The sequence below is a fragment of the Akebia trifoliata genome, unplaced genomic scaffold (genome assembly GCF_017979445.1).
Source record: "Akebia trifoliata isolate Shusen 1 unplaced genomic scaffold, ASM1797944v1 Contig00557, whole genome shotgun sequence".
Taxonomy (NCBI): Eukaryota; Viridiplantae; Streptophyta; class Magnoliopsida; order Ranunculales; family Lardizabalaceae; genus Akebia; species Akebia trifoliata.
The window spans coordinates 28,716-41,363 of record NW_028237095.1 but is presented as its reverse complement, the minus strand read 5'-3'; the positions used below and the strand labels follow the sequence as shown (position 1 = coordinate 41,363).

Genomic DNA, 12,648 nt, shown 5'->3' with positions numbered 1-12,648 from the left:
CTCCTATTCTGTGTTAGTTAATGGCTGTTCTTATGATTATTTTGGCGGAAGTTGGAATCTTAGAAAAGGAGATCCCATTTCACCTAGCCTCTTCATCTTAGTGGAGGAAGCTCTGAATATGGGTTTGAACAACCTTGCACAATCTGGAAAGCTGGAAAGGATTTCAGTTTCAAAAAAAGGGGTAGCCCCAAGCCACCTACTATTTGTGGACGATTTAATCATATTCACCAAGGCAACTTCAAAGTCCTTATCGCATATCAAAGGCATCCTGGAATCCTATGAGAAGGCATCAGGTAAAAAAATCAGCCTAGAAAAAAATAGCTTTTTGTGGCAGAACATGTCGAAAAAAGAAGAATTGAAATTGAGAAGACAATCCTGGGCTTCTCTAAGGACTCACTCCTCACTAAATACTTGGGTCTCCCTTTGTTCGTTGGCAAAGTGACAAGAGAAATGTGCAAAGGATTGGTGTCTAAGATCATGAGAAAAATGGAGGGTTCGAAATCCAAACTTCTTTCAGAGGGAGACTGACTAACTTCGCTCTCTCATATGCTCTCTTCAATACCACTATATCTTATATCTATTCTCCCTATTCCAAAGGAAATTTTGACTTCTTTGAAATCGTGCTTTGCTTAAGTTCTTTTGGGGTAGTAATGAGGGAAAGAGGAAAAATCATTTGGTGGCCCGGCATGAAGTGTGTAAACCAAAGCTGGAAGGTGGCTTAGGTATTAGAACTCTTTCAAATGTGCATAAAACAGGCGTAATGAAAATGTGCTGGAGATTGACAAATGAGTGAGGGCTCTGGATAAATTTTCTTAAGAAGAAGTATGCTAATCTACCTACCCTATGAACCAGGTTCATTCTAGAGTGGCGAACCACGAACCAGGTAACATAGATCTGAGCAATTGGGGTGTTTACTCCTTTGACAGATTCAAATAAATGGGGGTATAGGGATATCTGAACTTCAAATAGTTAAAACTAAATTTAATGTCGATGCCACTATACTCTTTTGTTCAAAAAGTGGTGATCGACTTCCAATGATCACTAAACCCTGTCTCTTCAACTTTTATAAAAAGGAGCTAAAACAATATTTCCTGAATTAAAATTTCAGATAAATGATTTTTAAAGATCATTCTCTTACTATATGATTTTCTATTTCAGGAAATTGCATCCAAACAAAAGTCCACATGAGATTTTGGGGCTATGACATGTAATATACCATATTACACTAGTGGAAGCACATGAGATGCACTTGGCGCTTTAGTACCATTGACCTTAAATGACCAAAACCCTAGATATCATAATGGGGTCAACAGCCACGTACAATATTTGCCTGTAACATGTAATATACTATATACCATTATGTGTTGAATCACACCCTGCTATTATAATTCTATTTTAATGTTGTTTATAACAACAACCATTTTTGAGAATCTAACTTTGTCATAAGCTTTAAAAGAGATACAATCTAAAGTTTTAAATATCATTAACTCGACATCTTTTTCCAAATAGTAACCCTTTACAACGGTAACTTTAAACCTTGGTTTGAACTACTGACCTGGAATTTGGAGTAGCATACCTCAAAATATAGAAATGAAACATTAAATTTGAAGGATCCAATCAATCATTGTTGAATTCCTCAAAACTCAACCCTTCTAATATGGTGTCCAGTCTCCTATTTTCTGCAGTTCGGTCAAGAAACATATATCATCTTTTTTAAGAAAAGTGGTTGGGATGACCAACAGAGAGAAGATACAAGATGCCACAAATGGACATGTTTGGAAAACCACACCTTGATATTCTCTCTCAATGGGATCCGGGAAATTGTCTGCATCGACTGCTAGGAAAGGTGATCAAACACAACTCCTCAGTATATCTTAAAAAATTAAAATGGAAAGATTAATCTTGAAAATTAAAAAACAGAAAGCAAGAAACACAACTTATATGGGACGGAAATTGAGGTAAAGATGGTGGGAGCCCACCCAAACTCTGAGTAAAGTCAGTGGTCAGTTCCGAAAGGCTGAAATTCCGAGGAATTGGCCCCAAAAATCCAAACAAAGAGTTGTCAGTATCCAAGAGTGGTTCATTCTGAAGTTCGGAGTTAGATTCTATGCTGCTAAAAGTAGCATTCAACGCATCTCCGATTGTTGGATGTGCTTCAAGCCCATTCGTATCGACACCGAATCGAAAAGCAGTACGCAGGTACAAAATGTAGCAACCAAGCATAACAAGAAACATGTAGTAACAACAAAAATTGTCTTGCATATAATTGGATCAGCAGTGCTTTCAACTAGACTAACAAGAAGTAATATTTTTGTTTTATAAGTAAAAAAGCAATTGATATTCTTTTATTCTTGATGAGAAATAAGTCATTCTGTACACTTTCCATTAACTCCTAGGGGTATAAGCATTGCATACCTGAAGGAAGAAACATATAGGGTTGTATTTACTCCCTCCATGCACACATAAATCTAATGTAGCAACCATAACAATTGGAACACATAATATTGTCCTGCTATCAAATCAGCTTCCAGGTACAAAATTTTGAATAAGTTCACAAAGCATAAAGAAAGTCTTACTCTCTAGCAAAACCATTTACATTACATCACTCAATAACAAAATAGAGAACTTGGAATAGTATGGTCTTAGTTAATGATCTTCATTTGATTGTTGCATTGTGATTGATAAAAACCCCTTTTCGAAAACAAACCTATGTTGCTTCATTCATAAGAAAATTTCTTCGTAGTCCTCTCTGTTGTAGCTAGGTGATTTTTTGGTGAACGGCAATAGTGTATGCATCACAACTCTCAAGACATACACGAGTACTTGAGGACCATAGACACGAGGTAACTGTAATGAAGAACAAGGTAGATAGAAGGTACTTTGCAAGTGGGTGCACAAACTGATTTTGGAAGGAAACCTCATGGATAGCTTTGTCCATAGAAGATGCAACATTGGAGTCCAGAAACAGTAGTTGCTCACAAGTATAAAAATCCATGATTGCTGTGAAAATTTTGAGTTTTAACATTATGAAATGGGGTTAGTCCAAATTCATTCATCCATTGTTTTACCATCTCCGACGACAAAAGGAAGCAAAACCAACGTTTCATTTATGGGAAGGATGCATGGGCCATGCACTCTGGGATTTTTTTATATCATTAATAAGTTTCTTTTGCTAAGTAAATATGTACATAACTCATATAGTAATCCTACACAATTAGAAAGCTGTAGTGATCTTTGTGGGTGACTAGGCCAATTTTTTCCTCAATATTCAGTTTGTTAACAGCAATAGTGAAAGAACTTTGATGGATGCTTTGACTCTTTCTACTTCTTCTAAGAAGATGAAATCACCATGTGCTTCCTAGGTTAGGATATTTTCTCAATTCCTTAAAACATATTTTGTTAAAAGAATCTAAATATTTACCTTCATCTATGAAAGGGAGGTACCACCAAAGAATCTAAATTAATAACCCTCATCTTTAGTATTCGGCATGGTATCTATTGTTGTCCAGTTTCGTGAGAGTGTTCAAATCATATAATATGCATCTTATCTTGCAATAATACAATAAGCCTATATGGTAGATAGGTTATATTTCTATTAGATGAAAAATAAAAAGGGATTGATGTACGCTTGGGCCTTGATGAGAAAATGGCATTGTCAAAAATAGATATTACAATAGCACCTAATTAATTTAAAAAGGTCTTTTGATGGTTCGAATGTACAAATGCAAAGAGAAATGAAGAATTGACACTTCTGTGGTAGTGCATGCCCCAGATTTTTACTCACGTATCTCGAGGAGATTCGTAGTTCAACCAATAAGAAGAAATTTCTTGAGTTGGAATTTGATAAATTCAATTACACCATTAGATCCACAACAAAAATTTAATCGAAATAGACTATAAGACCGCAAGAATCAGATTTCGGGACATAGACTTTCTAAAAATATGAGAACAATCATGTTAATGACCATGATGTCCTTGGGAATCTACAAATACTAACTTAAAAACAAATTTATAGATTTTATTCTCTTAGTACATACACTCCTCTTCTAAATAAAACCCTAAAGAAACCCTGTCCTCCACAAAACCTTCCAATCAGATTTTTATGCACATGGAGGATTCATTAGATTTCGGCAAAGTAGAGGATAGCGATCACCTTGTCGCAAGCTTCGGGAGAACCAGAAAAACAAATCTTTCGATCACCATCCTAGGGAGAAGATTTTGACTCAACTTAGCCATTTATTTTTCTTCTTGAGTTTTAGCATCGATCTAAGGTAGGGAACTTCTAGACCTTCCTAATAGTCATAGTTTTCATTTTAAACCTTCTATGTTTTATTTTAAATTAAGAAAAATGTTGATCTCTTACAAAATCATATTTAGAATTGTTTGTTTATTATATTTTTCTCTTTTGCATCGATTTGAAAGCACAAATGTTAAGAGAAATGAAGAATTGACACTTTTGTGGTAGAGTGATATTAATCCCATATAAGGAGCCAATTAATCTGGATTACAATGCTGGAAACTAGAAATCTTGATGAAACTTGACAATCTTTCTAAATAAAAGGTTCCTCTATGGTGAACTTTGAGGACCACAAATAGGCATATAAAGAAGAGTGATCTAGTTGACTAGGAAATAGATTATGTCAATATTACAATTACAATTTATTGAATATAGTGGGACAAGTTTTTTCTTTTAAAGAGTTGGGTTGTTGCCTATGCCATGTATACTCCATTCCAATATTCATAACCAACAAAATAAGGCAAGAAGGTGAATTGTATTTTGACATGCTAAAGCTGTAATTTTAAAAGTTTGAATGACAACCAACAGGATGGAACCATAGCCAAGTTGTTTGTCTCGCCTAAATGATTACCACATGACCCACTTGGTGATCATCAAGGCCTCACTCTGGGCCGATGTCGAACTTCAACTAAACCAACAAATGAAGCCCAATAACTAGGCCCAACATATCAATGCTGTAATAAGTCCATTGGAATGGATACATCATCTAGATGTAACAAGAGAGACATTACTCATGGTTCCCATGCCAACCACCCATGAGAATGCTTATAATAAAAGGGAATAAGTATCGTTTGAGCATACTCAAGACAATGACAACAATGAGAAAACTTGAAAAAGAGAAAGGGTAGTTTTGTTATTTTATTATAAGTATTTTCATCTTACATTCGGGATTGCAAGGACACAAATGCAAACCATCCATTTTAAATTACATAAACTTACAAAAATGTTATCTAAACATCTTAGATGAGGATCTTAGATTAGATATATAGCCCTCTTTCTTTCTATTTGACCGATGGGGTCCTTATAATACCAGAGCTTTCCAAGCAAAATAAAATAATATAATTATAAAGATGTCCGTGTGAAAAGATATACCATAGGAAATATGCAAAACAATTACATATTAAATATTGTTAATGAATGAAAAAATTTATTGTAATTTCCATTCCAAATTTTACTCAAATTAAAATTACTAAAGTAGATAGACATACAATATGGGATGAAATATAGTTGAAAATGGGATCGTGCTTGTGACTTCATGTGTTAATGCAGATTGTTCACTGAATCAACTTTTTGATCAAGGTTGAGAATAAGTAGAATAAACGGAAAGTGATTTCCATCCATCACAAGACCTACTAAGACAAATCTAACATGCAAAAGATACCAACAACATGTACAAAGGAACCCCAGAACATATGAACACAAATTTGCATCTCAAAAACAAGGCCACAAAGAAATAATTCCAATGGAAAATAAAATCATGAGACTTATAACTAGAAACGACGTATGATGTAGGATAAAATCACAAAAATGAGCTGATAAGTGAAGGAATATGAAGATAAGCTCTTTTCCTTCAAATTAGGGCAAATGCAAAACTGATTACAAGTTATGAGAAGGCGATCTTAAATACTATTGACAAAATATGAAAATACCCCCCAAATTACAAAATTACCTTTCAAACCTAAAACCTGCCCAAAAACTTTTGAAACAAATTCAGAACACGATTTTGAAGGCTCAAAAGGCCGACCAAATATTAATTGAACTTAAAATTCAATTATTTCGCAAAGAAAAACACTTTTTTTTTACTAAATAAGGCGAATTTTTTGACCACATCAACAAGTGGTATCCAAAACATCAGATGTACATAAAAATAAAGATCACAAAATTTGAAGAAGTTAAAAAAAAAAAAAAAAATTAAATACGAGAATACCCCAATTTGGAAACAATGGGAATAATTTAAAAATTCAAATTTTAACAAATAAAAATCTAATTTTTGGGTTCAAGAAAAAAATATAAATTATGGCATTTTTGTTAGATTTTCAATCCTTTTTTTCAGATCATGTGACTTTAGAGGAGCCTGTCATTGAGGTAGAGATTTAAGAGCACCAAAGTTTGAGTATGCGGATAAGCAATCACTTCCGACAGTTTGAGTAGTCTTAAAGTTTAGTAGTTATTTCTTTTTTATAATTCGGTTTGAGATACTTGTGTCAGAGAACTGTGACTGGTTTATATTCAATATTGATATGTAGTTATGTATTTTGCTTTAGTTAATGAGAGATTATTTGTTTTGAGATTTGAGGATTTTGGACCATGGTTTGAATGTTTATAGCTTCTGCACTCTGTTATTTTATTTGTATTTATTTATATTTTCAATGTGTTATAGTTGTAAAACATGATCTATCCTCTATTATTATATGTCATTATGGAATGGGTAGATTATCAAGCTATGAGATCTAATAGAAGAATCCTCGATATTCGTGTTGGATTTTTGAGACGTGACAGTCAGTCTTGTTTTTCTAATATTTAAAAGATTCAATGGTTTTAGGATTGATCCAAGGTTTTGAAATTGGATGGCTACTGGACTCCCAAATTTAAAATTAAAATTCAATAGTGAAAAATAAATTCTTGAAAATTTTGTGATCTACATATTTTGTACACCTGATGGTTTTGGATGCCACATATTGATGTGGCTTAAAACTTCACCTTACTCAATAAGAAAAGTTTTTTTCTTTGCAAAATAGTTGACTTTTAAGTTCGTGTTCTGAATTTGTTTCAATACTTTTTGAGCATTTTTAAGTTTGAGGTAATTTTGTAATTAATGGGACATTTTTGTATCTTGTCAAATAGTATTTAATATCGCTTTCTCACAAGTTGTAATCAATTTTACAGTGCCCTAATTTGAAACAAAAGAGCTTATCATCATCTTCCCTCACTTCTCATCTCATTTTTGTTATTTTAGCCTACATCATATACCATTCTCTAATTATAAGTCTGATGATTTTATTTTTCTATTATAATTTCTTTATTTGTGGTCTTGTTTTGAGATTCCAAGTTTGTTCTCATGTGTTCTGGGGTTGCTTCATGCATGTTTTTGGTATCTTTTATATGTCAAATTTATCATAATAGATCTTGTGGTGAAGGGAAATTGCTTTCTTTTTATTCAAGTTATTTTCTACCTTGATCGAAAAGTTGATTCAATCAAAAATATGCATTTACACATGAAGTCACAGGCACAATCCCATTTTCAACAATATTTCATCACATATGATATGTCTATCTACTTTAATAATTTTAATCTAAGTAAAATTTGGAACGGAAATTACAATAATTTTTTCATTCACTAACAATATTTAATATTCAATTGTTTTGCATATTGCCTACGATATATCTTTTCACATGGTCAGATTTATTATTATCTTATTTTCTTTTGCTCGGCAAGCTGTGGTATTATAGGGACACCATCCGTCAAATAGAAAGAAAGTGGGCTAATGTCCAATGTAAGATCACCATTTAGGATGTCTAAATAACATTTTTGTAAGTTTATGCAACTTAAAATGGATGGTTAGCATTTGTGTCCTCGCAATCCTAAAGATAAGACGAAAATACTTTTAATAAAATAATAAAACTACCCTTTTCTCTTTTTCAAGTTTATCTCATTCTTGTCATTGTGGAGTATGCTCAAATTATATTAATTCCCTTTCAAGGATTATTATTATAAGCATTCTCATGAGTGATTGGCATGGGAACCATGAGTAATGTCTCTCTTGTGACATCTAGATGATGTATCCATTCCAATGGACTTATTCCAGAATTGATATGTTGGCCTAGGTATTGGGCTTCATTTGTTGGTTTATATGAGTTCGACACCGGCCTAGAGTGAGGCCTTGATGATCACCAAGTGGGTCATGCAGTAATCATTTAGGCGAGATGAACAACTTGGCTATGGTTCCATCCTATTGATTGTCATTCTAACTTCCAAAATTACAGCTTTAGTTTGTCAAAATACAATTCAAACCTCTTATTTTTCCCCCTTTCAAAATATTCAAAATCTCAACACCCTGTGATAAATCTATGAAAAAAAATAAAAAAGATTAGATAGTGGGTAGAAACCTTTCTTTTCTTCTTCAAAGTCTTCAAATCTTTTTCTTGAACACGATCAAAGCTTCTAGACCCTACAAAAATTGATTTACAACACATATAGCTCATAGGTTTTAAGTACCAACTGTTCGTACGGTTCTTGATGAAATATTGGTTCACATTGAACTAGACCGATGTTTCTAAAAATTCTAGTTGTACCTAGTCAAACTAACGGTCTACTTTGGTTTTAAAACACAAAAATAAAAATTTAAACAAAAATTTCCACTAAAGGGAAAAGAGGAAACCTCGTTGTCGAAATTGCGTGGGTTCCTAGAAAATTATTACAAATTTGAAAAGCTCTAACTAATAAACCTTTCCAAAAAATATTAAAATTTTAATCAACTAAAAGAAAAATCCAAATTCTTTTTGTAAAATCTTTCCAAAACACAAACCTTAGAAATATAAAATCTATAAAAGAAGTTTCCTTAAGATCCACTGAAGAGATCTAAAAAAGGAAGGGAGGGGAGGGGGGGGGGGGGGATCAAAATTCGTAGCCCCTCCAAAAACTTAATTTTTGGGCATAAAAGAATTCCAAAAAAATCCTCCAACATCTAAGACTAAAGTCCCACAAACCATCCTCCATCAACCTAACCCCCATACTATACAGAAAGAACCCAAAACATCCATCAAAAGATCGAAAGAATTCGAACACAATCATTAAAATTAAAAGCAATCATCCCCAAGGGTTGGATTTGATCCAAAGTCGGAGGAAACTTGAAATCTTGTATTTATTGCAATGATGTTTGTACCTATTTCATATATTCTTGAGGAAATCAACCACAACAATCCATATTTTTATTCTTCAGGCCAGATCTTCTTTACAATTTTTAGGCCATTTGGAATGTAACATTTTCAATATTAATAGAAATTGACTTTTGCCATGCGGGATTGGTGCCTTACACCTTCCAATACCGTAACTTGTTCCCCAAACCCATTCTCCATATCTTGTAACATGATCCACAAAGCCATTAACCTTTATGAACCATGCATTTATCCATATTTTGAGTCAAAACCCGGTTCATAAACCGTAGACTAGGTTGTCGATTCCAATTTTCTATATACGAATCAACATTCGTAGATTATGGTATCTTCAATTAGGTAAATCCATTCATATTTCCATTATTCATTTATTACTCAGTCCCACATTCATTGTGCCATTTACTATGCTTGATGTGTATCATGAAGGACTACTCTTTCTCATGGTAACAACTTCTTTTAAAGTCAACATGGTTAGCATAACCAAAAATATATTTATGTGTCGAAAATGCTCTATCTATAGGGGCTCATAACTCAAAGGTTGGAACTTGGAAGATGCTTGTCAGGTTTAAACTCTTAATATAGTTAAAACCTGCATCCATGCAATACCAGAGGATGTTGACAAAGAATGGGTCCAGACTAAAAAGCCCCAAATTTCCAACTGATTAAAAGGAGCAAAACCTGTCCATCATGTGAAATTTGATTGTTTCATAGTTGAATCAATTCTCGAAACTACATCTTTCAGTAAAATCACACCCCAAGACAATAGGCATAAAAAATGAGCTAACTAAAAAGTTTACAATGAAATAAAATGAAAAAATAATCATATTCTATGAATTCTTAATCAAGTTTTCCATTCTATGATAGTAACAAATGAAGAAATATAAGGTACAGAATTGAAAACCAAAACTACTATCAAAATGATGTGATGCATGACTAAGTTAGTAATAATATACAATGATTACCAAGTTCAGTGAAAATAGGTTCTACTTTTGCCTGAGCCAAGAGTGTGTCCACTACTTCTTTCTGGATCATGTCTAGTTGAATACATCGTTCTATAAGATTTTGTACCTGCAACAAACAAAAAAAAGAGATGTAAGGAAAGTTTTTATATGGAGATAGAAGGCACTACTTTTCAACAAGGGACAAAATAGGAAATACATCTTCATGTTAACCAAGAACTTCATAAATGCAAACTAGATATACTTATGTCACCCTTGTGTAACAAGGAGACTGAATCCCATGTCCTTACTCTTGGGTGCATGTCAACCCTTATTTTAGAACAAAAGCTTCACTTTCCAAAGGAAATTCTTTCAACTATTATTTCTATGTTGTTTATCTAATTATAATGTATAATAGCTTACCTAAACAAGTTTATATATTGTTTACTTAACATTAACTAAATATTTTAAAAGAAGATATACTTCTCAATCAATGAAATAAATGGTAAAGTATTTTTAGGGGTTATAGGGATGCAAAAAATGGCAAGGATGAAGTAAGAAAAGATATGAACATAGTTGCAATCGAACCAAGAAAACGAATTTAAAAAAAAAAAACAATCACAAGATGCAATCACACAAAGAACAAAGATTTTACGTGTTTCCCTAATGATTGAGGTATGTCCACGGATCACACTGATCCTCGGGTATTATCTTAGGCTCCTATCCTATGTACCCAAACAGGTCTAAGGCATGGATATCATCGCTACGAAGATGATCTCCTCATTATATAGATCATCCTCAAAAAATCAGCCCATTCCGAAAGTTTTAACCCATGTAGGACAAACAATTTGGCTATGGTTTTGGGCACCCTTGTTAATAATTGGGGTGCCTTTAACACTACGTAATTTATAACTTGTGGACAATTCCTGTAGAGGATAACCACATAAGTTCTTATGTTTTTCTTTCTTATTTTTCCAGGAAAGGCCTTGGAAATAGCACTGTAATGGGTTTTACCATACAGAAAATGCAATGAGTCAACTCAAAACTAGGCCTGAGTCAAATCAAATTGATGAAATTAGTAGGGCAGAAAATGGCTCGGATTTATTCAAAACCCGAGTGATCCAAATTTATGGGTTTGACCCGTGGAGTAGATCCAAATAAAAAAATGGGTTGGCTATGATTTGATGTCCCTTGATCAGAGTTGGATCTGGTCAGATATGGATTTATCCTTATATCCGTCTAGATCTGAAAGATATATTACTTTAAAAAATATATTTTTAGAATTTTCAAAATATCATTTTCCAAGAAAAAATGTTGAACGGTCCATAATATTCCTGCTCAGCCTAACCCAAATCAAGCAATTTGGTCGGGTTGGATCCATTTAAGATATAGTTAAATGGTTCACATATGGTGTTATCCAATGAGATCCAAGTCGGATTCGGATCTGGATATGGATATACAAGATATGACCCATTTTAATCCCAAAATTTTTGAGGTGAGTCCCAATAGAACTCGAAAAAGAGTCGATTCATCGAGTCCAATCGGTAACTTGGCTTAAACACTTCTACTTAGCTATTGGGGAAAAAAAAAAAAAAACCATATTTTATCTATAAATAATCACTTTTCTCTCTATCTCCCTCTCAGTAGAGATCTCTGATCATCATGAAATAAGATTTTTAAGTATTTCAACAGCAGACAATTGGATGATCCTGGAGATCAGTATTCATCAATCTCTATGAAACATCCAATGCTTTCTAGACCTACTGATCAAACGGCCAAAATGAAAAACGACGATGAAACTCCATCCTTACCATTTGAATCTCTAGAGGAGATACCCTTCTGACCTCTCCACCAGACATTTTATTGTTAATGCCAGAACTGCCACCCCAGAGAAGATCTCTGGACTGTCACCTTCAAAAATATTAAAAAAATCAGACCAGAGATCGTTGAGAGTAGATCATAAAAAAGTTACAGAAATCCAATGGTGGTAAATACAGATGATCATCAAAACAAAGTAGTACAGAAAGATAAATAGATACCTCTCTCTCTCTCTCTCTCTCTCTCTCTCTCTCTCTTTTGCAATTCTGGTTTGTGAAGGAGAGAAGAAGACTTATTTATTTTCGTTATTTTAGATCATCGTCGATGGTTGCTAACTTGTTGGTGGGTCCCACTGATAGAACCGACTGGCTACATGTGTGACACGTGGCTTTAACCATCTATAGATGACAGGTGGAAGTGGAAGTCACTTTCCATGGCCCTACTTTCATCCCAAATGGGTCCTATCTCATCAATAATCTAAATAATATTTAAAAAAGAACACCACTGAAGAGACATAAGTAAAAATATACGTAAAAATAATCATTTTTAAAAATATGAATTAGAAGTTTTGGATTTAGATTATTTTTTCTGATGATGGTCTCTATGATGACAAGATCATCCTAACAAAAAAATCAGCCTAATCTGAACCTTCTAACCTCATCAAAAGTGATTTAAAATGTGGATCGTCATTTTTTTATAAAT

At 33.4% G+C, this 12,648-nt stretch overlaps 1 protein-coding gene across 3 annotated transcripts; it reads right to left on the bottom strand.

The window, feature by feature from the left end:
- Positions 1-1,575: 1,575 nt before the first annotated feature.
- On the bottom strand, positions 1,576-12,188 carry LOC147381342 (uncharacterized). Of its 3 annotated transcripts, none has more exons than XM_086430561.1 (4): positions 11,940-12,183; positions 10,153-10,258; positions 1,790-1,837; positions 1,576-1,679 (listed from the first exon to the last, which is right to left on the bottom strand). In XM_086430561.1, the coding sequence occupies exons 1-4, from the start codon at positions 11,985-11,987 to the stop codon at positions 1,618-1,620; spliced, it is 264 nt and encodes an 87-aa protein (XP_086286687.1). In that variant the 5' UTR covers positions 11,988-12,183; the 3' UTR covers positions 1,576-1,617. The 3 variants fall into 3 exon arrangements, with proteins under 3 accessions (XP_086286687.1, XP_086286688.1, XP_086286686.1); XM_086430562.1 differs by having other exon boundaries at positions 1,790-1,834; positions 11,940-12,181; XM_086430560.1 differs by lacking the exons at positions 1,576-1,679; positions 1,790-1,837 and adding an exon at positions 2,025-3,000 and having other exon boundaries at positions 11,940-12,188.
- Positions 12,189-12,648: the final 460 nt, after the last annotated feature.

Excerpts from the sequence above, each read along its gene's own strand:
- LOC147381342 (XM_086430560.1), bottom strand. The coding sequence starts at position 11,987 with ATGTCTGGTGGAGAGGTCAGAAGGGTATCTCCTCTAGAGATTCAAATG. Across the intron at positions 10,259-11,939 it reads CTCCTCTAGAGATTCAAATG|GTACAAAATCTTATAGAACG; the intron begins GTAAGGATGGAG and ends TGTTTGTTGCAG. Across the intron at positions 3,001-10,152 it reads ACCTATTTTCACTGAACTTG|CAATCATGGATTTTTATACT; the intron begins GTAATCATTGTA and ends AAATTTTCACAG.